This window comes from Vanessa tameamea, chromosome 20 (genome assembly GCF_037043105.1).
Source record: "Vanessa tameamea isolate UH-Manoa-2023 chromosome 20, ilVanTame1 primary haplotype, whole genome shotgun sequence".
In the NCBI taxonomy this organism is placed as follows: Eukaryota; Metazoa; Arthropoda; class Insecta; order Lepidoptera; family Nymphalidae; genus Vanessa; species Vanessa tameamea.
Window position 1 is genome coordinate 4,701,026 of NC_087328.1, and position 27,184 is coordinate 4,728,209.

A 27,184-nucleotide genomic window follows, 5' to 3' on the forward strand; every position below is an offset into this window, starting at 1 on the left:
TGCTGTACTACACCAATGTTTACGAATAAAACTATTAGGTGCCGCATACATCCATATTAATTTCATCTTTCCATAGCATATAAAGAATTAGCGAATCTTGCCATCGCGATGTAGAAATGTCTACGATTTGACATAACACCATCTAGACGGTGTTATGTCAAATCGTAAACGTCATTCATAAGATAAAATATATACATTAATTACGTGTACAGATTGCTTAGTGCAAAGTTACAATTTGTTAGTAGAATTGTCACCCAAGTCGTCGTTCCGTATCCGGTTTCTATAAGCTTTTATTTAAATTGCGATTTAGGTCAAAAATTGCAGGCTGAATTAGAATTCTTGTCCTAAAGAGTTTAAATTTCACATGTAACAATCATGTGACCTTCCAGTTCCGATGGCAATGAGTTTTTATGATAAACATGAACTGATTATGCACTCAGGATTGGATCCAGATGAACGAACTCGTCAACGTTCAAAAACATATATATATATATATATAGATAGGTTTTTTTTTGTTATAAATTGTTATAAAGGGTTCAATACTCCACTGTGTCAGTTTAACATCAATTAATTATTATTTATTCGTGTTTATAATTTCTTCGATAAATTAGAGATATTGTTTCCTTGTTTACTTATTGTAGTATATAGTACTCATTAATGCTTGGAAATACATAAATAACAAATAAATACATAATTATTATAAGTGTTATTTGATTGTTAACTATTGTCAACTTGTTAAGGCTGTGTATTTTATATAGAGCGCAGGCGAACACGAAGATAAATATGAAAATATACTTTATTTAGTAGGCTTTTAGAATCACATTTAAATCGACATTCTACAAGATTATTTTAAAAATATAACTATCAATGGTTCACAATGTAGATTTTACGAAGATCAATGTTATAATAATTAAGTATGCTTGAATGAATACAATTAGAATGTTTGTAGAAATCATAAAACTACGGAAGTCGTTGTTTGTCCATGTTCGCTCGTCTGTTTGTACCGAGCTTAAAGTTGCACAGTATACTAGTGGCGTTGACTGACAGACAGTCACGCGTACTCCACGTACCGAACACACGTATATCTAGTTATTATTTTACGTTATAAGTTTAGTATATTTCTAATATTAAAAATATTGGAAAGTATTTCAAAGATTTCCAAAAATTATAACAATTTTTTTTTGCGTTTTTCGACATGGAGCCTAATGGACATTCATTTCTGGATAAAGTTATTGGTATCGTGAAAGAAGAAACAGCTGACCATGTACCGCTAATTGATTTTAAGCATCCGAAGGAGTTAGAGGTGAGGAATTACATATAAATAAAAAAAACGGATACATTGACTTTTACGACCGTTTGATTCTATTTTGTATGCAATGCATACTTCGTAACTAGTTTAAAGTCATGCATTCTCTTGACCTAAATATTTATTGCCCTAACGATATTTTGGTAGAAAATAATACAATTCATCTCCAATACAACAAGACTAAACTATTTAAATATAAAACTAACAATAATGTAGCGTTTTTTTCTGCAGGAAATATGAGAAAAATATTTTTAATCCTGTCTTATTTAGTCAATAATTGTATATGCAATAATTCCATATAAAAACTTGTCTAACAATTTAAAACTAGTTCCTGCATTTTAAATTAGTTGAAACCGAGAATAATAAATACTTATTATTCTCTATTTTTATTTATTTGTTACAATTATATATTAAAGTAACATTATTAACAACAAAAGCCCAGGGGGCCCAGTGTTTAGAACACGTGTATTTTAACCGCTGATTGGGGGTTCAGGCAAGCCCCACTGAATCTTCATGTGCTTAATTTGTGTTTATAATTCATCTCGTGTTCGGTCGTGAAGTAATACATCGTCAGGAAACTTGTACGTGTCTTATTTCAATAAAATTTTGTTACTAAGGCGTATTAGAGCAACGTGGAGGAATAAAGTCTTCCTCAAGCGGAGAGGAGGACCTGAGTACAGCCGTGAGACTATAGGGATTTATAGGCTGTTACTTTACTTTTTACTTTTATTAAAAACATTGTATGTTTATATCATTTAATAGCGTATATGTGTATGTATAGCGTATGTATGTATAATAAAAGACTTAGTTTATAAGGAAGAAGTTTAGCTAGTCTCGAAGTTCTCGGTTGAAATCCCGAGTCACGTTTATAAAAACTTGCGGACTTTTGTCAAGAAATTCTCAGGCCCGTATTAAGTAAGGTATTGTGACGGCCCATGCTTCGTACATGACTGATGTGGCTGATGTTTCTGTTAGGAATATAACTTTATAAAAGAGTAGTGAAATTGTTTATGTCTAAATCTCATTGTATGTATGGATATGAGTGGAGACTTTAGCGGATGACTCTGTAAAAATAATTTGTATACGGTGTAGTAGTTGTTAAATAAGATAAAACCTTTATAGATATGATAATAATACAGTTTCCTATCGTGTGGGATTGCTGTTCCTCGGACTCCTAGGGACCAGTAGGGATAGAGAGAGCCCTCTAGTAGATATATTTATTATTAACGACATGCCCAGCTTCGTTTGGGTGCAATTTATTATCAAAGAAAATGATATCATATGAATTATATTCATACTCATACTTTGTACTCTGTAATAAATGATTGTGGAAAATGTAACTTACAACCAGTATACGCATTTTTAGAATTGGCTTATTAGTTTCGGAGATTAGCCACTATATACAAACAGAAAAATTGTATCTCTTTATAATATTCATAAAGATTATTATCTAAAAAAACCAAGGGATCATTAGTAAAGAAACAAATTAAAAAAAAAAAGCTTATGATATTATTGATCTTTTGACAATGTGGAACAATCTTTAAAACAACAGTAACTTGGTATTTAATATAAAAAATATTTTCAAAGGAACTATTAAGCGATGATTTGGATATCTCGAAACCGACAAGTGATTGCGAACTTGAGCGATCCGTTCGGAAGATGCTGCAGTATAGCGTGAAAACGAACAAAACAACTTTTAGGAACCAATTATATGGTGGAACGGATCCTTATGGCCTCGCTGGATCTTGGATCGCTGAGGCTTTTAACACGAGTCAGTGAGTATATTTATATAGCAAGATTATTTTTTACGTATATAAAAAAAAAAATCTCAATCTGTAAATCAACACATCTCTTTTGAAACCAATGTTAATATATTTTACAATTTTTTATTTTTGTGGTTTAGCGTATTATGCAAATCATGTCCGCCATGTTGGATTTAATATGACAGCATACCTCATTTGTTCAAATTAATATTTTATGATGAGTGAGATAAGTTTATTAGCTAAACGGGATAATCACACTAACATATGAGATATATTGTTTAAATCATAAGCTTTCTTGCGTTGCCATTGCCGACCTCTGAATCACGAATAAACTAACTGATTGACAAAATCATTTACACCGCAAAAGCTTTCAATTTCAAGGTTATATTAACAAGATATATATAAAATGTCATGTAGAATAGAAAATAGTCCCAATTCAAGCACTTTTCATACCTACCGTAGAGTTTCGCCTTAATTTATTAGCACTAAATATACGAGGTTCAGGCAAAAATCGTTTGGCGCGATTGTATGATATTTTCGGTTGGTTTAGTTAGTAACCATTCTAAAGAACTTACTTTAACACAAAGAAGACATACGTAGCATAAACAATTTTTAAATAATAAAAAAAAACAATAAAGCGAACCGCGTTTTTTGTATCTATTGTACGTATAAGTTTTTATACGCTTTTCAGGTACACGTTCGAAGTAGCTCCCGTTTTCACACTCGTGGAAATGAAAATTATCAAACATATTCTGAAGTTATTTGGTATTCCCGACGGCGATGGCATATTTAGTCCCGGAGGAAGTATTTCAATGCTGTATGCATTGGTAGCTGCGAGGTTTAAAGCATTTCCAGAAATAAAGGCTAAAGGCATGCGTAATCTTCCAGAGATGGTCATATTTTCTTCTACAGATGTGAGAAATTTCGCTGTTTCATTCTTAAATATTTTTACAAGAACGTATTTTTTTTTAAATATTATAATTCAATATTGGAACATTATTTTCAGAGTCATTATTCAATTATGAAAGCAGCTCATTGGCTCGGTTTTGGTACAGACAATGTTAGAATTATAAGAACCAATGATTTTGGTCAGATGGTTATAGATGAATTGGAAGCAACTATTCAGAAGGAGTTGGCGCTGGGAAGATATCCTGTACTAGTGAACGCGACTGCTGGCACAACAGTGCTCGGAGCTATTGACGATTTAGACGCTGTTGCCGATGTTTGCGAGAAATACGGGATTTGGATGCACGTTGATGTAAGTTGTTTTGATAAATCTATACTCGTCTTCATAACAGGATTCACTTAGATAGTTACCTACGATTAAATATTTAAAGTAAATAATAATAATATATAATAATTTTAATTTTATATTAAATGTTTCAGGCGTGTTGGGGCGGAAGTTTAATATTGTCAAGTAAATTTAAGAACAAATTGAAAGGAATTGAACGGTAGGTTCAATCAAGTTTAAGTCATTGTATTATTAAAGTATTTTTGAATAATTTTAATATTTTAAGAGTTAGTATGGTCAAGTCTAGAACAAGTTGGATCTAGACCGAAGATAGTAATACTTTTCATAGTTAATTCTGCTTATAATTAATTCTTTGCTCTGGGGTCAAGATAATATCATAACTAAAAACTAGGTACATCGCATTAAATACTTTCACATGTGTGTATCTCTAAACCAAGCTTACTTCATGTATTTGCTCAGTAGTAAGATGTTTAAGGAATTTTACTATGTTTCTAATAGAATTAGATTTGACTTTTTTTTTTTAAACGTTTCTTCATAACTCGCTTTGGGAAATGTTTTTGATGGTGAAATATTGTTATTGATTATTATTAACGAGTTTTCTGATGAGATTGACTCGAAATTTGAATATAGCTCATAATTGTATGACAATGTCAAAAAAAAGTATTTTTGTTTTTATTATAAATAAGTAATTCAATGTTAGTTCATTGATTTTCATGTACTTTTTCATCAAACATCACTTCCTTATAAAAATTATTACATTTTTTTAAAATAATGATTTATAACCAAGTATTTACTTCAATTTCAGTGCAAATTCAATATCTTGGAATCCACATAAAATGATGGGGGTACCATTACAGTGTTCGGCGTTTCTTCTCCGAGATAGAGGTTTGTTGCACGAAGCGAATGCTGCCGCCGCACAATATCTCTTTCAACAGGACAAGTTCTACGATGTGCGTTACGATACCGGGGACAAGAGTGTACAATGTGGCAGAAAGGTATAAAATATTCCATTATTATAGATTATTGTTTTTGTAAATAGCAACATTTTCAATTGATTAAAAATACTTTATTTACTTCAGAAAAGTGGCAACACAAATTCTTGTGACGCTCCGTAATATTTGTATATTACGTAAAAACGGTTTGTTAGAAGGAAACCAAAAAAATAGCATGTAATAAAACCTTTAAAATAAAGTACCTAATATATCAATTCAAAGCTTTCCGTCTCTGAACAAACTGCGCAATCGGCTTGCAGTTTCGATGCAGTTATTCCAACCACACTAAACATGCAATTTTGTAGCTGACGTGCAGTTCTAACGCTAGCCGTTTGTGTTGACACTAAAGTAATGAATTTCTCTTAGAGAACGTATAATAACCTGCAGTATTGAAATTGTGTGCATAAATTCGAATATACCTACAATTTATCTATATATCTTAAGTTACGGTTTAAATGTCAGTAAACTAAATATCCTTCATACAAGTATTTGTCAGCTCACATCGGCATGTAATTACGATATCAGAACGGAGACATTTATTAAATGATAAATGTATTTATAAATGCTTAATTAGTACTCGATAATAATTTTTAATTGCTCGTAATAATTTTCTGTTATCGCTGCATAAATATTAATTTATACTGCAAAATTGTTTACCATATTGCTGAAATGTGTGGTACCTTTTATTACTATTAACTAGTATGTATTAAAAATAGAGATTTAAACTAATTTGACACCTATAATTTCCAGATCGACGCGTTTAAATTGTGGATGATATGGAAAGCTCGAAGCGACACAGGTCTCGGCAAACTTACAGATCATGTCATGGAGATAGCTGAGTTTTGTTTAGGCGCAGTTGCTCGTAAGGACGGCTTTAGACTAGTAACCGAATGCTTACAGTGTCCAAATGTTTGCTTTTGGTACATACCCAAATTCATGCGAAATGCGGACGAAGATGATAAATGGTGGGATACAATGCATAAGGTTAGTAGAAAGAGTTTTATAGCTTTTTTCATTTATTTTAGGAATGAAGACGAGCAGATGGTACGTTACATCTAATTCTAAGATGTTATCTTCGCCAGACACTTGGAGTCTAAGATATATAACCCACCCAGAAATTATAATTCATGTACCGCAGAATAACTTGTGAGTGGGTACCCAAACAGATGGCTCTGCATTAATCTTAGTACCGATAAAACTATGCATGATCAAAACATTACAAGCAATAATCTTACGTAATACCCCTTCTGTCTCGCCCTTTGGAAGTCATTTTTTTTAAAGTGGGTACATGTTTTGTCCAAGGTTTTAATGCGTGTATTCGCTCGTTTATTTATTTTCTTTCTTTTAAGTTATTTTCAATCGTTTTACATTAAATTGAATTAATATGTCGTTCAATTTATCGCAGAGACGGTGGCGGCGATCTGACTGTTTTAATAAATGCACACTATCATTCAAATACATTATATGTCATTATATATTCGTAATAGTAGTGAACCATTCTATTGCCGATATTGTTTCCAAACCAAAGGATTTTATAATAGGTTAGTCAAACGACGGCAAATTTTCGGAACCGGATTTTTCCGTGGCCATTTATTGATACAAATAATGTTTAAAATCACTTATATGTATCTTTTCTAATTAATATCTTAATTACTTGTAATATTATACACAATCTCGCAGAGCGACCATGTATAGAGAGGATGAGAGGAGATGATTGCATTTTCTGTTGTATTGTCTGTTAACTATACATATAAATAAATATATATAAATTTAAGCAATTCTATAATTATGGTTAGCTTTGATTTGTAACAATTATTAATGATAATGATATGATAGTGGCCGATTTAGATCAGATTTTACTCGTAAGTTTTTCTGACACATTTGTAAGCAAATAATCAGACGGATCGAAACAGATGACCATTTCTTATATAAAAAAATTCAGTCGATTTTAAATATTCCGAGCAAGTGAGTGAGGGAATAGAGAGTACAACTATGTTGGCGCCAAACATTTGTGCGCAGTAATATGTCTTGCGTAGTTGGTTGGTCTTTGAGATTGGCCACCAAAACCGAAATCGGTCAGGGGAGAATTCTTCGGTTCTTCTATTCGGATCTAACTTCCGCTCTTTACAAAATTAAAACAGGTTGGCCTATCTGAGGGCCAATTCTATTAATTATATCGATTAATCGTTTCTTAACCGATTATATTCTGATCCAGCTTCGACCGAACCACAACGGGATCGGGTTAAATGTTGAAAAAGAGTAACTACTTTCTTGCCGGTTCTTCCCGGTAGAATCTGCATTCCGAACCGGTGGTAGCTTCACTTAATATAGTTTGTTAAAGCTGTAAGCTTGTAAAAGCCTACTTGAATAAAGTATATGATGAGTATTGATGATCTGGATTTCGATTTTGATTTTGAGTAGAATAGGAAAACTGAGACTGGCAATGATAACGTTTCAATTCGATAGCAGTAAAGTAACAAGTTGTTAGTAGAATTGGCACCCAGAACGACATCACGCTTCCCTTTCCTAGACAATGAAAACGAGGAGTAATGGTTTTCCAGATCCCAAGTCAAAATAATAAGGGAGCCGAGATGGTTGGTGGTTGTGCGTGCATCTTAACCGATGGTTGCGGGTTCAAACCCAGGCAAGCACCGCTGAATTTTCATGTGCTTAATCGGTGTTTATAATTCATCTCGTGCTCGGTGGTGAAGGAAAACGTCACGAGGAAACCTGCATGTGTCTAATTTCAACGCAATTCTGCCACATGTGTATCCATCAACTCGTATTGGAGCGTAGTGGAATCTTCTCCAAAACCTAAGACGAGGCTTTAGATCAGCAGTGGGAAATTTACAGGCTGTTACTGTTACTGTAAGTCAAAATATAAATCAACTCCTTATATGTTGACCTAGGCAATTATATTAGTATTATTTTCGTCATGTGTATTGTCATTTGCATACATAATCAGCCTGTAAATTTCCCACTGCTGGGCTAAGGCCTCCTCTCCCGTTGAGGAGAAGGTACATACAACATGTATTAATATGTCAATTGAATATCAAAAACCTTTGAACTATGAATGTTAGATAACATAATGAGTCATACTATATGTGGTTATGCACATATATGTAATTATCATAATGTATATTGCTATTGCTATGGGTCGTAAAATAGTGCATTTAAATTCTCATAAAAACTTAATACATCATTTATTTTAATTGGGTGTTTTATTACTATTAAATGCTTTCACGTTTTATCTAATTAACCAATCATCAAATATGTAATTTAAAAAACACGTATAACCCCCTCCACCCCCTACACACGGGCCGTGGAAGGAAACTAGTAAATCATATTTTTTTCATTAGTAACAGCTGGCTTCTAAATTCGAATCTCAGGTCGTGAAAATAAAAAGTAAATGAGTTTTTCTGTCAAGAATATCTTAGCACATTAGAGTTAGGTGGCTTTACTCCTCTCCGTTGTCCAGCGTATAATCTCACTCCGAATGTCACGGACCGTCTCCTCGTACTAAGCGAGTGTATACACTTATGTGCTATGGTCTAATTTGCACACTTGGCAAATTGATGATTTATATTGGTTGTTGGGAGTGAAAGTTTGTCAAAAGGGTTTCATAACGTAGCCTTTAAATCATTATTACTTGGTGTTAGGGTTCTGTGCAAGTCCGTCTGGGTAATTACCAACCTCTCATCCCATATTCTACCGGCATACACCAATATACCTAGCATTGTAGTGTTTGGATTTGTAGGGTGAGTGATTCAGTGGAGAAACGGGTAGTAAGACATGACATCGAAGTGGTCAATATTTCTTACAGAGTCAGCTTCTATGGCCAGTGGTTACCACTTACCATCATAAGTGGCCCGTTTCCTAGCATGCTTAGCATTTTTTTTTAATATGTATATTCAATTCATAAATACAATACTATAATATACTAATTAATTTCGTTATAATGACTAAGATCGTTTGCAAATTTCGAAAATAATTAAATGCATAGTAAAATTTCTTTTTTAAATAAAGTTTCTTTTTTTATAAATTAATACAAATAACAGAGAACAGATAACAGTAATTTAACAATGATATTTAATACTTTTTTTTTTCAGATAACACCGAAAATTAAGGAACTTCTTACGATAAATTCCCGTTTGATGGTGGCCTATTCCCCATTACGTCACCACAAGAATTTCTTCAGACTTGCCTTTACTTTTCATCCGATAGTAGAAGAAAGGGAAGTTCTGGACATGTTACAATCTATTGAAGATTGCGGCGAAATGGTGACACTATCCATGCTTTAACATCTAGTCATAGATTTACACTTAAGATTTAAATTTATATGTCATTTATAGTACACAGATTATATAATAATTATAATATAAGATGTATAATACAGGAAGGCTGACTGCCTTGCGGTTTTGTAATATTTTACTTATAAACTTGTCTAAACAAAAGCAATCATAATGATATACGGAATGTGTTTAAAATTTGTAAGGCGTTCATTTTGTTAGATATAACTGTCAATTTAATCAAACTAAAATAAAACTTTAATTCTTTCCTATTTTAATTATCCCTATAGTAATCATTCTATAGTAATCAATAGGGCATCGTACAGGCCCGTCTGGGTAGGAATCACCCACTCATCGTATGTACTACCTCCAAACAGCAGTACTCAGTATTGTTGTGTTCCGGCTTAAAGTGAGCCAAAACTACAGACACAAGGGACATAACAACTTAGTTTCGAAGGTTGGCGGCGTATTGGCTATGCCCTAAAATCCATAGGCGTTGGTGATCACTTACTATCAGATGACCCATTTGCTTGTCCACCGTTTTAATATAAAAACCAAAAAGTGTAGTGTTATTAAGTTACCTTCATACACTTTTTTTTAGTTTAATAAATTATTGCCTACGTTTTTTAGTCTTTTATGAAAACCGTCGTTCATTTGTGGTTTGTAACCATAGGAATCAGAACATTGTGAAACCAAGTCACCAACTCAAGCGATGCTGGATCGAATACGATACCTATCCTGCGGTGATTAAGACCTCTTGGCTTTTTGCATTTAAAATGTACACATTATTGGCTTAAACAGAAGATACATCGTTTTTTTTTCTTTTTCAAGCCTTTGCCATATAAGCAACCTCGCAGTTTACAGTTTAGTTTCCGAAAAGGTTGACTTATAATTAATGCTTAATCAGTGTCGCATAAAGTGTACAAAATATATACACGCTTTATTTATTTTACTGGCAAATTGCAGGATATTTTGTACTGTTGTGTTGTCGATTTAAGAGTGAGTGAGCCAGTGTAGTTACAATAGTTGGAGTCGCACTGGTTTTTGTAATGATTTAATCTGCCAACGTATAGACATGGGTAGACTTGACCTTAGTGATGGGCAAATTGTCCATTTGCTTGTCTATCTTTCCGTAACTTCTTACTTCGCCATAACTTGGGTCGAAGACTTTCGGCTATGAATACTCTATGTAGGTACCAATTAAGAAGAGCTCTGAAGAGAACCGATTAAGCTACAGAGTATACCTAGGAAATAAAATTTTAAAAAACAAAAATGTATTTTTCTGCTTTTGTTTTAATTGAAGAAGAATCTACTCCTCTATTTTTCTGTCTGTTAATTTAAATCTTTATAGAAATCAATGAATTATTAATAATGCATTAATAATTGGGATTTTTATAACAATGGTAAGTTTTTATTGAACGAAAATATATTTGTAATTAATTTTATTTATACGAAACCGTTTAGATTTCTTGTTCTTAACATTGAAAAAATAAATGCAGAATGAATATCGATGAAAAAGTCGTTCTAGAAGATAGCATTCTGTAGGATCCACTCAAGGTACTGGTCGACGCGGGCGTACAGGCCGGGGTGCGAGGGCTCCCCGCAGCGAACACCCCACGACACCACTCCCACCACCGCCCAGCGACCGCTCGACATCTGGTACATCAGCGGACCACCGCTGTCGCCCTATGGATTGTCAATTTTATATATAGATATTTATTCCTATCATATATCGTTGCGATACATATTTCCTCGTATGTCTTTTTAATTTAATATGATACCGTTTTTTTTTTTAATTTTTGGACCAAATCAAACAAACCTGGCAAGCATCTCGTCCTCCGTCTTTTCCACCGGCACACAGCGTCTCGTTGAAGATCGCATCACTAAATGAGTTCACACAGGTCTGGTGATTCCATATCGGCACCGATACTTCCATAAGAACATTGCTGTGTGGACCTCCATACCATAATGTACCCCAACCTTTAAAAAAATATAATGTTATACTAAAAAATTCATCATGTTTTCTCTATTACAATAGGTTTGGACTGTTAAGTCGATGAGAAAAAGATAACGACGCAATCAGTTTACTGTGCCAAAGCAAAATAAAGTAGATAACTTCGATCCTAATCAATCCAGACAAGCATTGCTGAGCTTAATGTGTTTAATTTGTGTACATTATTATATATCTCATACTAATTATACTTGGCAGTGAAATTAGCGTAGAAAAAATCCTCGTGTCAAATAAAAAAAATATTAGGTATATGTTTATCCACCAGTCTGCAATAAAAGAGCGTTCGAACCTTCTGCTTAAGAAGATAACTTTTGCCAACTTTTGAAAACTTTTGGACAATAACGTACCGTTATTTTAGTGCAAGTATTACCTATTATAGTTGCCATTTCATCGTCTAATGCCAATCCTCGTGGGGGGAGACATATCGGCCATACGTATGTGTTGAACACAGCTGGTCTATGAAGCTTCAATATCGCCACGTCGTGATGATAGTTCGCGATGTCGAATTGTTCGTGTTGGCGTATCTCGATAACACGGAAGTTGTATGAGCGAGAATCATTGGTACGTTCGAGATCGTATTCCCCAAGACGCACGAATAGCTCTTCCGCCTTCCATCTGTGAGATTTATGTTGATATATGTATTAGAAATAATACATATATCAACTTTAAGATATCGGAATGGTTCGGCGAATTTTCTGACAAAAAAAACATTTTATCAGCAGCCAAAACTAATTTTAGGAATTCTGGTAAAAGAGAACACACATTTGTTATAACTAGAATAATAAAATCAAATGGTATCAAATCAATTATCTGATTTTAATTATAAGTATAAAATTAGTAGAATGGTGAATTGAGAAGCGAACAAGTTTAGTGTTACCTTCTAGTGCAATGAGCCGCAGTGAGCACATGTCGGTCGGTGATGAGAACACCGCCACAGTATTGGTCGAAACCCTCGGGGGTGATAGATGCCATCCAGGGCCACTCACGAGGCTTGGCAGGCTGCGATCCGGTTACCCTACTCTGAGCTCGTGTGCTCAGTCCACAACCTGAAATACCGAAAGAAATGGACGGATGTTTTTAATGATATTTCAATTAATGTTTTCCACAGTTTGTTTAAAAATTTATATACTTATTTGTAAAGTGTGCAACGGTTTGTTTCGGTCTATCCACAATGTCAATTGCGTATTTGACGCATTTCATGACGCAGAAAATACATTTCTAATATCTTCACGTAGTTATATTCAAACTACTGAATAGAATCCAATGATTCGTTTAGGCAGCAAGAATTCCTTTTTTCAGTATCGCGTTAGATCACATAATTTTTGAGTCACATATCATTGTGACAAGATACGTGAGAAGAAAAAAATGTTTATTATAAAAAAAAATGTTTTTTATGACGAAGGTTCATGGATGGGTGTAACTATTCCTTACATCACTAATAGTAACCAACCTTCGGTCTTAAGGTATAATATCCCTTGTGCTTGTAGGTACACCCTTCAAATCGGAACACAACAATAATTATTGCTGTTTGGCGATAGAATATATGATGTGTGGGTGGTACCTACCCAGACTGGCTTAAGCACAAAGCCCCCACCAAGTACATATTATTACATATTTAAAATTGCGACATAATTATTTACAAATAGAAATAAAAAATACTGAGTGTACTATCACCAAAAAGCTTAAAAATTGAACGAGTTAAATGGTTAACATTTTATGTATTCTTATTCGAGTTTTATTGTAGAAATTAGTATTCTTAAATTTTTTAGATGTATAGGCTGTCAAAGCTGACAACGCGGCGAAAAAACAGCAGCCAACTCTTGGCCACTAAGCGCACACTAATGTAATATAATGAACTCAAGCGTAGCGTCACGCATACTTAGATAGTAAAGTCGGCCCGTATGTTTTAGTTATTTTGTAGGGCATCATTCTATCTAGATAAATAAATGATCTAAGCTAGTAATATAAGAGAAATTTTATATTTATTATGTAATACATTTATATGACTAATGTTCGATTTATCGTAAAAATATTTTTTATTCAAGACATAAGGGTCAAAAAATAAAACAAGTTGTTAGGTAAATGACTTTAATGCAAATATTACACACCTCTATTTTCAGCTCGGTCGATCTTAAAAGCGATCTCATTTTCATCTCTAGGGGCTGTTGCAGGCAGATCTCCTGCCAAAGCTTCCACACCACCGGCTACCATACCATCAGGACAGCAGACACCAATAGCCCTTATAAAATATACAATACGATTTATCTATGGTTTTGCTTCATTAACAATTAAATTACATTAAAAAAAAAGTAATTCGATATTTCTTACGAGTGTTTTATAATGCATAGATAATCCATAAACTTCATGAAATCCCTCCTGAAGTCTTCCTGAACACAGTAATGCAAGTGTCGACAGTGTCCAGCTTTACCATCTGGGAGAAGGCAAGCTTGGTGCGGTAGATTAGGCTAAAAATAAAGTTTTACTATTATAAAGTATATTTACAATAATCGTACTTTAATATAATATTCTAGAACATTCCCTAAATATATAAATTACCATGTTGAAGGATTTTACTACAAATCGCTTACCTTAGATTGATAATTTGATTTGACTAGATTTTGGTAATATTTAAATAAGTAACTTAAATTATTTGCCTTGATTTAGTACAATTATTTGTAGTTCTCAATATTTATCAAAGTGTAGATGCTAATTTTGCGTCTGTATTTACTTGATAACAATTCATCTTGTAAATAATGACCTACAAAACATTATGAATATGTAACAATGAAATACTGTGAGCCTCTTAAATGATATTCTCATAAAGTATCACTCGAGATGTAAGTATCAACGTGGGCGCGACAGGCAGGCGCCATCGCATGCTAAAGCCGAACGGGCGCAGATAATTGAATTTGTTTAACTCTCTCCTATTTGAATGCGACAATCATTCAAATTTCAAATATCTGCGAAGAGTTGTCGTATAGTTGCGTCGAACTCGGTTTATGGTTAACCGATGCTGGAAACTTGTTACCGGTTACGGTAAATTTATTGTTGCAAAAGCATTTCGATTATTTATTTTATTGAAGCACCAGAAATAAAATTGGTGAGTAAAATTCGATTGTTTAAATACGAAGAACTAATAACTGTTTTTGTTAATTGTTTCCAGAAACATCGTTCCCACATTTTAATTGATGTTCAGAAGCTTATTCGAAACAAAGATTGATGCTTAAATGCGAAACAATTTCATTTCAAACACTTGGAATATCGTGAGACGTAGTTATCGAATTGTATTGAACAAAAAGGTTAATTACTCGCCTGGTTTTCATTGAGCTCCACAAATCTTTTAGTCCGGCCGTGTCCGATGTGCATTCCGCCAGCAGTGACGAGATCCTGCCATTCTGGATCGAGCAGTTCCGCTGAACAAAAAATAGTTAATTACTGTTTGAAAAAAAAATTCTCGCGAAAGCAACTCATAAGGAAATGTGGGATTTTATGTTTAAAGAGATTTCCTGCGGAAGAGTGTATTTCTTTTTTCAAATATTTTTCCTATTCAATGTCTTCGCGTAAACTTTTACAAAGATTACACGAAGATATTGAATATGAATTATATTTAACGATCATTTAAATTTCCCTTTTGTAAATGTCAATTTTTCTTTTATGATATGAGATGTAAACTCAGAAATATGTTGCGATAAAATCTTCGATTTGAGTATTTTATTTAAAATTCAAACTAATTAATACTTACAGTTAATTAATTTACCGTCGGAACTTAAAGCAGAAATGATAATTAATATGCAAAGACGCCACATGGTTACGGGTCCTCTTGCGACTAAACGTTATTTATGAATATGGTCATTTAGGGCACGTCGGATGTTGATAATATGATAATAATAACTATAGAGTATAATCCGCAGGATGTCAATTTGATAGCAGCGTAAACTGACCACAAAATTGCTAATATCATACAAAAATATTTTATTGCGGAATTACATTTGCTCAAATGAATTCGAATCAATTATTTGTTGTAATTAAAAACAAAACAAGACCTTTCTTTCTCTTCGCGTGTTTTTCGGATGTTTTGCGAAATCGCAGCGTACATTCACTCTTGTGCTGTTGAGTTTTGACAATGCGTTTTATAACTATCAAAGTAATTATATGTTATGATAGATTAAGTTTAAGTTTTGTACAATTTTGTCTGTCTCTAATTTTAATGAAACGTTTTTCTTCGTTTTAAGAGCTGAGTCACTTGGATGATATATTGCTCTGGTAGGTTACGCAAATATTCTTATTTCATTAATAATTTTTAATATTAATTAATATAATTATCTTTTTTATATTATGTATACCTATATTATACATAATTTGGGCTAGTTCTGAAGTAGGATTTGCAAGATAAATATTACATACTCCCATTGATCATCTATTATTTGTGAATGAAGGGATTCGCTACGAACACGCTCCGTTAAAATGTGGTATACACCCATTATAGCTCCGAGAATTCGATATTATAGTAGATATAATAAGATAAATAAGAGCCGAGATGGCCCAGTGGTCACAACGCTTGCATCTTAACCGATGGTTGCGGGTTTAAGCCAAGGCAAGCACCACTGAATTTTCATGTGCTTAATATGTGTTTTTAATTCATCTCGTGCTCGGCGCTGAAGGAAAACGTCGTGAGGAAACCTGCATGTGTCTAAATTCAACGAAATTCTGCCACATGTGTATCCACCAAACCGCATTGGAGCAGCGTGGTTGAATATGCTTCAAAACCTTCTCCTCAAAGGGTGAGGAGGCCTTAGCCCAGCAGTGGGAAATTTACATTTTAATTTAATTTAATGTGAAAAATAAATATCTGATTTGTGCAGTGGCTATTATAGGGCTACAGATACGTAGAAACTGGGTTACAATTCCAAGTCAGTGAAATAAAATCTATTGTAGTTTACTGTCAAGAAACTAGTAGCAGCTCGGAGTTAGCCACTGAATCAGATTGCCATCCTATTGGACTATAGTGTAAGGAAATAAAGTGTACTTGGGTACACCTATTTATTAGGTCTCCTAGGTAGTTTGCTAGTCTCCGTTTGAATTGTTGCCGAAATATCTCAAGAGAGCATGAAAATTATTTTATAATTTGTATCATTAAGTCCTTAAGATATATGAGCAATTATTAACTAATACCAATATTATAATTAACACATCAGTAAAGGTTTGTATGGTTTCCTTACCAATGTGCAAATTTAAGTTTTACATACCAATGTAGTTGGTACAACCGTCCCAGATTATTTAAGCAAACTAAACGGATATACCAATTTAAAAAATAAATTTTCTTTTGTGTTTCTTTTTATATTACACTTTAACATGTATAAGTATATATATAATAGAAATCGAGATAACTTATTTAAATCTAACCAGTAAAGACTGGTTATCTTTCATTTAGAATTATTGCCGTTGTTCTAAGAAAACGACCTGTTCTTGCAAGCAAATTTTATCTCTCCTTTTACATTAATTGAAATATTTATTATCTGTAAGTACTTGTCCGATCCTAACCGACCTCATCTAAACTGAAACTTAAATGATTGTGCATATTTCATATAGTATTGTTTGTATTGGGCGATCATTAAAATCTCCAAGGATATTCAGCCCAATTACTAAAGTTGTTTAAAATAGCATGTCGAAACAAAATATTACGTTACATTCCTAAGGACAATTGTTTAGGCTACGGTGTACAGCATTATTTGAATATTTTAACGCCCATTCGAATGGTGTACCAAAGTTAAATATTTCGATAAAACAATGCAATATTAATTTAGTCTTTAATTAAAATCAATCAAAGCTTAATCTTGCTTGTGCTTATAAGTCAATTTTGTGTGACTCGTGTTGTGTGATTCGTCTAATAACAGGCTGTTTGAATAAACTTGGCTAAGTTAAGGGCGAACTAGATTCTATAAATAGAACACAAGGTGCCATAGTTTCCTAATATTGGCCGTATTACATCATCTCCAAGTACTTGCGTCTATGTCCGTCTACAGTCTAAATTATTTTGGTATATTTACAAAATTAACACGTTATCTAACAATGAATTTAATTTACTTTGATAAAGATCTTTAATTTATAGAAAATATAAATTGTTGATCTATGAGTAAAGTGTTAATGTATAGGAAATATAGATTTCAAATTTCAAGTAGCCGCCCCTGGCTAAGCTTGAGATACAATGTTTGTTTTCAATCATAAGAAAAAAGTAGAGTTGTTATACAAAGTTGTCTGATTATAAATTGTACTTATATTTATTTTAGTCCAATTAAATTCGATAGTTGTTGGGTCTTTTACATTAATCAGTTAGGATGTTTTAAAGTGAGGATTAATGGATGAATTAGTAAATTATTTGCTATGATGAACGTACGGAGTGATGACGTCCAGCTGATTGATATCGGCCACAGCGCTCATATAGGTACGTACAGTTAATTGCACGGACACAAGTGCGTGCACAAACAGGTGCATTTTTATCAATTAACCTCCTTATGGGATCGTAATATAACGGGAAGGAGGAATAAAAATAAATAAGTTCAGGCGCAAAACCAAGGCCATAATATTTCCTAAAAAAGAAATTGTTTTTACTGTGTAAAAAACACGAAGGAAATTATGTCGTTTACGATTTTTTTTCTTGACTTACTAGTATTTTATTTAGTAGTCAATTTTGAGAGAGAATTTGAGAGTGAGCTTGTTAATTTAAAAAAAAACTGTGATTACAAAACAAATAAAATAAAAACCCGGTTATAACGAAGTTGCTTTCGCTATATTAATTAATTAACGACGTTTCAGCATAATTCAATGAAAAGAAATGAAATTGTTATTAAAAATCCCGTGTGAATTACGACAATAAAAAAAAAAAAATTAAAACCGTATATAATATAGAGACGTAAAGGAAGTCTAGAGGGGACATAAAGCTTATTCCTTACGTGACGATTTCTGCCAGTCCACTCTATTGTGAGCCGCGTAAAAGAACTTAGTTCTAATAACTATTGCATTTCAATGTTACTGCGATCGTTATGTAAAACAAGTGAATGTTGACATTAATAGAAATAGGGTTTGTAGATAATTGTTCTCATAACATCGACTCACAAACATACTTACTAGTCATTGCATTCCATTGTTATATAAGTAAAGATACTTATACTTCAGATTTGTTACTTCTTCTTATGCAATAGAGTACAATTTGAACAGCATTCTATTATTTTTATTGTTACTTTTATGGTCTTATCTATTTTAACATCATTGATAAAAAATATTATTTATTTATTGGCTATTGTGTGAAAGTATTGTGTAATAGATATTTGTAATTATATATAAAAATGGCTTGTTGCTGATACGCAAATGGCGCACCTGATAGTAAGTATTCACCATCGTATATAGACATTAGCGTAACAGAATATTAACCATTCCTTACATCGCTTACTTACCCTACAATTAAAAACTGGGTCGGGCCAATGAATGTTATTGGGGTTTACTGTAAGAAAGACCAGTACAGTGCCGGTCCTGCGCCTGAATTTTATCCTGCCGTGTGGAATTGGCGTCCAATTGGATTATGAGAGTGAACTTGCTTGCGCACATACTCGAGCACTATACATCTCGCGCAGTTGGTTAAACTCTGTTGAGAATTCCCCTCTTGGCCAATGAATAGTTTTAGGTTTTTTTAGTTATTTATTTTGTCTTAATTATATATGAGTAGATTTATTAAACAGTTTTTATTTATGCGCAAAATTTGTTATTTAAATCTTTTTCTTTTTCAAAGACCGGTTTAGAATGTAGATTCTACCAAGAAAAACCGATGAGTTAGTTAAATAGATGTAGTTGTTTTAAAAGCGAACTACTGAGTTTTTCCGAGGCTTCTTGGTAGAATTAAGATACATTCCGAAATGGTGGTAGCTTTATATTTACTTCAACATTTTTAATTGGCATTTCTAGTTACTTGTGAAAACCTTGAATAAATAATTTGATTTTGATTTTTGCTCCGCGTAGGATTAAACATTTACGCATATTTCGTCAATCAGGGAAATCATTAACGTGATCGCTTTGCAAATACTTTACCTCTGATTGCAGTAACAGAATGCAGGTATTAGATTAAGTTGCAATTAAAATACAAGTCACATTATTCTAGTTCGGGCGCCGGCGCGGGCGGAGTCTGCGCCTTGCCTAATGATTGAGCCGTGCTGTCTTTAAACTGTTTTAAAAGTGAATTCAACTTATAAGCAATCTATTTGTATTTTATTATAAAAAAATATTTATATATTTTTAATTTCCCATATATTATACTAGATAGTCTTGTGACCAGCAATACACTTCTGTAAGAACTCACTTTGTATTTCACTCGTGAAATATTGACATCCGACTTACGGTGATACGCGATTTTTGATCGTATGAGTTTCATAATTATTATAGTCAAAGTCGTTTATCACATTGTTACATTTCAAGCTCGTGTCCCTCGGTGAGTTTCGAGTTTCTTGTTACAGAATAGCCTAACAGAACTAAAACTATGTCCAAAATTTCAGAACAATTGTTTGGATGTTCCTGGTTTAAAATTTTTGCAATATTCGAGTCACACAGGTCGAGTAAAATATTGGTTAAGAAAAATGAATCTTAACCGATATTTATGAGTTTTAGCCAACACTAGTATTACGATGAGTTTAATTGTATTTATACTATTCATATCGTACTTCGCACTGAAGAAATCATCATGAGAAAACTTCCGTGTCTAAGATGAGAATCCGCCACATATAACACTAAATAGGCTCCAAAAAATCTTCTTACTAGTGAGGAGCCTTAACCCCATCCGTGGTATATTAACAAACTATTACTTAATACTTTTTTTCAAATAAATGTACACCATACATATCATTATTATTCATTTAAAGATTTCTAGGACAGTTACTTTGGATTATTATCGATTCGACTATTATGACAATCGATTTAAGATCAATTATCGATTCTGTCGAATACACAATGGTGCTTGTGTTAATTGTTATGAAATACGAAACAATTAAAATTTAATCTTAAAATAAAAAAAATTGTTTCAAGAGGTAATGATGGCAGAACGTATTATTTTGGAATATAATTTGTTGATGCGAGTACAAAGTTTGTCTTATTGAAATCGTCAACTTTGTATGATATTCAACTAAAAAATATGTTTTTTATTTATAGTCGCATATGTTGAATGGAAATATTTTTCAGATGACATAAATATTTATATATTTATAGCTGAGATATTTTTATCGTAATATTAATCTAAATTCTTCAGAAAGTAAAAACTAAATTTAAGTTACTTTACTCGATCGTGTAAACGAAGCTTCGTGCATATAAATGCAATAATTGTGGTCACATATTTACTGACGTAAACCTATCATTTAAATGAAACTAATTGATTAATAATTTATAATAACATATATACAAAATAATTTAAGTTATTTTATAAGGAGTCATTATATATTAAATAGAAAAAGATATAATCGATTTAAAAACCCGTGTCAAATTTGTAACAAGTTTTCATCACCAGTAAGTACCTGTCCTTCGATACAACAGTAAGCCAACATAGGTATCTAATAACTAGTGAAGGGAACGCGTAGGCAGTCGTTTTGATTACATTTAGTAGCTCGAATTGAAATAACTGATGCCTACAAAGATACATTATAGTTATAGCAGAATCATTCGTCAAATATGATTGAATAAAAGGAGCCAGTAAATTTAGGAATCCTTAATCGTTAATCGATTGTATCCTCTATTAAAAGCGATTAAACATCAGAATGGCATAGCAATGGATTCGAATTTCGGTCATATTTGTGGTGGGATGTGTTATAAAGTAATTTCTCACGATAAAAAGTCGTACCTTGATACGTTTATTATTTATTGATTTTATTTGATTTCGTAAGTCTGTCGTAATATTTACAACTAGTTAGTCGTATGTCATTTTCTGTACTTCTGACGATGTTTATCAAAAATTTAATGAACTCATTTTCACATTTGTAATATTAAATTAGGATCGACCGACAAATTGATGTCTTGTCATTTCTATTATCGCATCGAAGTAACAGTCACTGTTACATTAAGTTAACAACATTAAGAATGAGAATATTAATATGATCTCACATGTATGTATGTATTATAAAATAAATTAAGTGTGTCATTGGAAGAGACTTAAAAACAAGCTCGGCCTAGTTTAGCTCGGCCTAGTTTAGCTCGTGTTCGTCATCGAATAGAAATAATTTACATCAATATTGTTTAGATTTTAGATTTATCATATTTTGGTATCTACGTTATATGTATTGAATAATAAATTCGAATTAATAATTAATCGAAATTAATATATTATGAATATTTAACCTGGTGGTGCAGCCTTGTGCAAGTCCGACTCGGTAGGTATCAAACACTCATCATGTTATATTCTATACTCTATTCCAAACAACAGAAAAAAAAAATCAAATAACAGCATTTGACAGCAAACTGACGCGATATCATTGGTTAATCTATGACTAGTGGGTCACCCGCGAAACTTCGACAGAATTTGTTTTATTTTTTATTCCATTGTAACTGCTGGCGCCAAAATGATAAAACCTTATTTAAAATAAATTTATAATGTCAAATAGGATACATTAGATCAGTTAGAATTGGAGTTTGTCTATAACAATTTCCTTTAATTTTGTTTTTCTTATACAGCCGTAGCACCGCTCTTCAACCGGCCAGTAACTTTTTTCCGTTTAGTTTAGTAAATTGCAATCAATAATCCTCTTAAATTTTCTGCAGATCTAAATTTCTTCAAAATGCGACCATAATCGATTTTTTATGTGCAGCTATTGTCTTATAATCGCTGGGACAAAAATCGGCTTACGCTATTAATATATTAGACATTCACTATTATTTTGCGAAAAAAATGCGTTTTGAACGTCGACGAAACTGTTATCGAAAATTTGGAAGTAAAATTAAAGAAATAAGTAGTTAAGTGTTATTTCACTTAAGTAGTTAAGTGCTATTATAAATCAAGATATAAATCGTACATGCTTAGTAATGCACAATATAGCTGAGTTATTAGCAAATCTCATGAAATACATAAATCTAATGTTTGTTTAACTTTTTTCCTACTTCCATTGGAATAGGCTATGTGTGTTTATTTGTAACTACAGGCACATGACATAAAATCTCAGTTCTCAAGATTGGTGGTGTAATGGTGGAATAAGGAATGATTAAAGTTACGTACCACGCCAATGTCCATGGGCGAGGTTGACCACTTACCATCAATACGTTTCTGAGTATGAGTGAATGTGTATTTTTTGTTTATTATTCATCTCGGGATCCGCTGTTTGTAATCAATTATGGTTAGAACAAAATATGGACGAAGGAAATTTCAGTTACATACTTAATTTATGTATGATCTGTCAATTTAGGACATTTGTAGGAAGTGTCAAGCTGACAGCTGAAGCTCAGCAAACAATTTTTTTTATTAAACATTTAATAATTTGTAAATTATATTTAATAATTAGTAAAAATTGTCGTATAGTTCCGAGTACTAACTTACCTAGATAAAATCTAAACGTAATCCATCACAATTTTCTCAATAGGAAATAAATAATTTATCTAACTATGCAATATTAAAAAAAAAAACGTTTCAATATTTATTTAAATAAACCAAACATATCATATCTTAAACACGAATTCAAGATATTAAAATAATTAACATAATACCAGCGCCTTGCATGGTTATCATTCGATTTAATAAATATTTTAAACAATGGGTTCTCATAGGGAAATGTAGTTCATCACGTTTTATAAATACGAACATGAGGTCCAATCATGGCCTGACCACGCCTTTGACCTGAGTCTGATCCTAAGTCTCCAGACAATCTAGATTTACCTACGGATTGCATTCGCTCACACGCTAACACGGAGAGATCGACAGCGAACAAGCTCACTATGTTTTCATGTTTAATATAATAAATGAATACTTATATAATAAGTTAATACTTACAATACTATCTTAGACTATAGTTCATGTGTTAGATTAATAAAAGAGTCATGTATATAAGTTTTACATAACTCAAAGGTCATTTTAAAAATTTTACAGACTTCACCTAACCAATGATATTTATTTATTTTCAATAAGGCGTTCTAAATTTATATAGTGATAGATGAATATATGTTTAATGTAATATTATAAATTCAAAGAGACCATTGATAAAATAAAACTAACAGCAATACAAAAATCATATGACAAGAAACATTAAATAAAATATCAAAACGGTCTATATCACAATAAACAAACATATAAACAGGGCAAAGTTAAGTTACTGGCTAACATTTATAGTTATTATAGTATTTCGTGTTAAATCATATAAAATTTATTGACTTGACGTCGTATTCCTAAATGTGAAATTGTTTAAATTTCACATATTGTTGATGATTACTGTTTTAAATTATTACCTACACCGTGCTTCGCTACTTTTACTTTTGCGTGTTTCGTACTTTGAAAGAAGCACACTTTGCTATGTAAGTAACATAAGCTCGGATCTGGTTAGCAGTCGTAAGTGCATTGTTTTCTTCCACTCTGTTCTCGTTAGTCTCGTTAGCGTCCAATCATTATCACTCATAATTTCACTCATGCCGTCCATTTTTATACGTCAAATTTTTTTTTTTTAATTTGTATTTTTATTGTCGACGAACTACTCTTATTATGCTATATATAGTTTTATATTACACATAGTATGTAAACGAAATAATTCGACCGACTTTCACACATTTTTTTTAGGATTTTTAAGTTTCAGATATACTAAATTAAAAGATATTTATATTTAAATATCAAAATTAATTTTAATTTCGTTGCGGTAAAAATAAAAGAACGAAAATGTTTGTGACATAACAAAACCACTTGCGTCTTTCATTCAAAACTAAGATAGCCTTCTTCAAGCGTCTCTCGTCTCGATCATTTAAATTCCCGAATCTCAAGTTGCTCGTCGTCTCATTGATTCTTTATATTGCTACTGGTTTTTTTCCTCTAATGGGACATTATTGTGCAAATCACGATCGCGCAAAAAATACTGGTTGACAAACTCCACGCTCCTGTTGTCATTGTTTCTACGGTATTATTCTGAGCACAGAGTATGAAAACTTTGAAATATACCTTATTCATTGCTTATTATGTGTCATTTATTTTAAGTGATATCATGTTTTTAATTATTTCAAATGATCTGACTTGATTAGATGTTGGAAATAATTACGCGATAAATTGTCTGTTATTAAAAACGAGGTTCGTGTTCTTGTGCTCAATTGAGGAGATTAGAAACTGACGTAAATATGAAAGGGCAATAAGAAAAGTACACACGCTTAGCTTCGAAAATGGGTATTACACGATCCATCAGACGCGAGAGCTGTCATTATCATTTATTCTAATGCATGTTAACTAGCAGCAGCGAAAACTCGTTGCCTTTATGATTCGAATCGAGCGTCGAAATGGAAGCCAATTTTTTGTGAGCGCCCGCTTTTAAGTTCGCTTACCTCATAAGTAGCCGGAATAAGCGTGTAGCGGTAGGGTTCAGGATTGTTAGCAATTAGACGTCTTTTTACAGAGCTGGTTTACAGTTAATGCGTCCAGGGCGCCTTCCTTCTAAGGAGACCCGTCCCGGTCACAGGAATGCGTCAATATTGTGCCGTTGACGTTCCGCCTCGCGGTCAATGCCTGCTTTCTAGTTTGTTCTCATTGATCACACTGAAACTAAGCGCCATTAAATCTGTACATACATAAGGTCAAACTTTACTGTTTTATAACTTTATTAGACAATATAATTACTTTAAACCTTGTAAAAATAAATCAGATTCTTTATCAAACTGACATCTAGTAATAAACTGTAGAAGTCGGTTTTTATGAAGCATGTTAATTTGTAGTGTGTAAGCATGTTAATTTAAAAAAAAATTAAAAAATTTGGTGACAGATTTTATTAATCCAAATTTTGTTGAAGTCTTTGAATTTCGTTTGAATATATATTTTTGACAAAACCTCATCTGATACTAACAGGTTTCCTTTTGAAGTTTCTCTCCATACTTTGAAGTTAACCAACGAAAAGCCAATGGTTGCTGCACGGATTTGAACCCACGATAATCGATTAAGTACACATATCCTATCAACTGGACTGTGTCGGATATTTGAGATAGCTTACTTTTATTTCGGTCCATCTACTTTTTACTTTAACATCAATTATGGTAATTTAAATACTTTTGTCCTAAAACCGGTTGTTTTTTTTTCAGCGCTTCATCGTCGTCGAGCCGAATTCATTGAGAGCTTGATCACGTATACGACGCCATGCGGGGTCTCCTGAATAGCGGATGCAACCCATTACGGTGTTCGAGAAAATCTCATTATATCAAACGTGAACTCTCTAATACGGAATCCAATTGAAATACCACAAAATATCATTATGCACTTCAATATAACAGTCGAAATCAATCAATTAACGAAATATGTTAATAATCAAAGCTCAAAGCAATTTCATGCGTTTCTGCGTTCGCTTTGCGGTCAAATTCTTATTGAAATTGCTTAGAATGATTTACAATGATCGTAAGACGCTATTCAAGCACCGTTTTACCTCGTTAATGTGCCTAGAAATCATTAATGAACGGGTTATATCAAGTTATTCGGTTTTTTTGTTCGCATTTGCTAAGAGACATGCACGACCAATTTGAGATTGGAAAGTACATAGTTGATATGTGAAATGGGAGCAATGTTCGCGAATAATGATTGGTTCCGACCGTATAAACAAACACTTAGATTACTACTCTTGCAAACCACATGAATTGCATAATTTCGTTTGTATTATTATGATACTTTTTTCTGGCCCGAAAAAAAATATAATCGTAATCGATTTTTTTCTTTTTTATAATATTGTGCAATTTAAAAACCATATATTCAAGTAGAAATTTAGGAAGTGTAAGAAAATATGTTTTTAAGATTTCGAAAACAAAGAATAATATACCTCAAACTTACATACATACATACATAGAAATATACATAAATATTACATCGATTTCATGGACTTGACTCAACGACGCTTTGGATTAGGTTTTCTTCGAACAGATCATCTTTTATCTACGAATTGTCGACTCAAAAACACATTTTAAATGGAATGGTTAGATGTCTTTTTCATCTACTAGAAAATGTTAGTGTACGTCATTTTTTATTAATACCGGTAATTAACGAGCATATTCTATATGCATTGGCCGTTTTTTCGGTTAAAGATTTGACTAGATGATTTATTCTCCAACAATATAATTAATACAAATATTTTTTTCCGTCAAGTTTTTGAACGGCATACGATTACAATCAACTAAGATTTAGTATTCTTTCGACAGTTTATTCCGTTGCTAATGATGTTTGAATATAAATGCTGAATTTAACTCCACTCGAAGTTCAATTCATTCATAAAAAAATCACATTGAACCGAAAATTTATTCCGTTTTTGACTCTATATTGTTTTGCACGAATTCGATTAAGATTTTTTACACTGTTGAATTTTAAGCACGTCCTCACCATTTATTCATCTTTGTA

At 32.5% G+C, this 27,184-nt stretch overlaps 3 protein-coding genes across 3 annotated transcripts in view; 1 reads left to right on the top strand and 2 right to left on the bottom strand.

Moving 5' to 3' along the window:
• Nucleotides 1–27,184, bottom strand: part of Dhpd (Dihydropterin deaminase) — a 159,131-nt gene that overhangs the window by 15,512 nt on the left and 116,435 nt on the right. The gene's annotated exons all lie outside the window — the stretch shown is intronic.
• On the top strand, nt 1,134–9,718 carry LOC113401777 (cysteine sulfinic acid decarboxylase). Its single transcript, XM_064218071.1, has 8 exons — nt 1,134–1,303; nt 2,894–3,081; nt 3,761–3,983; nt 4,076–4,327; nt 4,456–4,520; nt 5,127–5,316; nt 6,064–6,297; nt 9,423–9,718. The coding sequence occupies exons 1-8, from the start codon at nt 1,196–1,198 to the stop codon at nt 9,612–9,614; spliced, it is 1,452 nt and encodes a 483-aa protein (XP_064074141.1). The 5' UTR covers nt 1,134–1,195; the 3' UTR covers nt 9,615–9,718.
• Nucleotides 11,028–15,511, bottom strand: LOC113401776 (venom protease-like). Its single transcript, XM_026641801.2, has 8 exons — nt 15,356–15,511; nt 14,926–15,026; nt 13,942–14,078; nt 13,722–13,852; nt 12,491–12,659; nt 11,984–12,228; nt 11,422–11,582; nt 11,028–11,288 (listed from the first exon to the last, which is right to left on the bottom strand). Exons 1-8 carry the CDS (start codon nt 15,417–15,419, stop codon nt 11,127–11,129), a joined length of 1,170 nt encoding a protein of 389 aa, XP_026497586.1. The 5' UTR covers nt 15,420–15,511; the 3' UTR covers nt 11,028–11,126.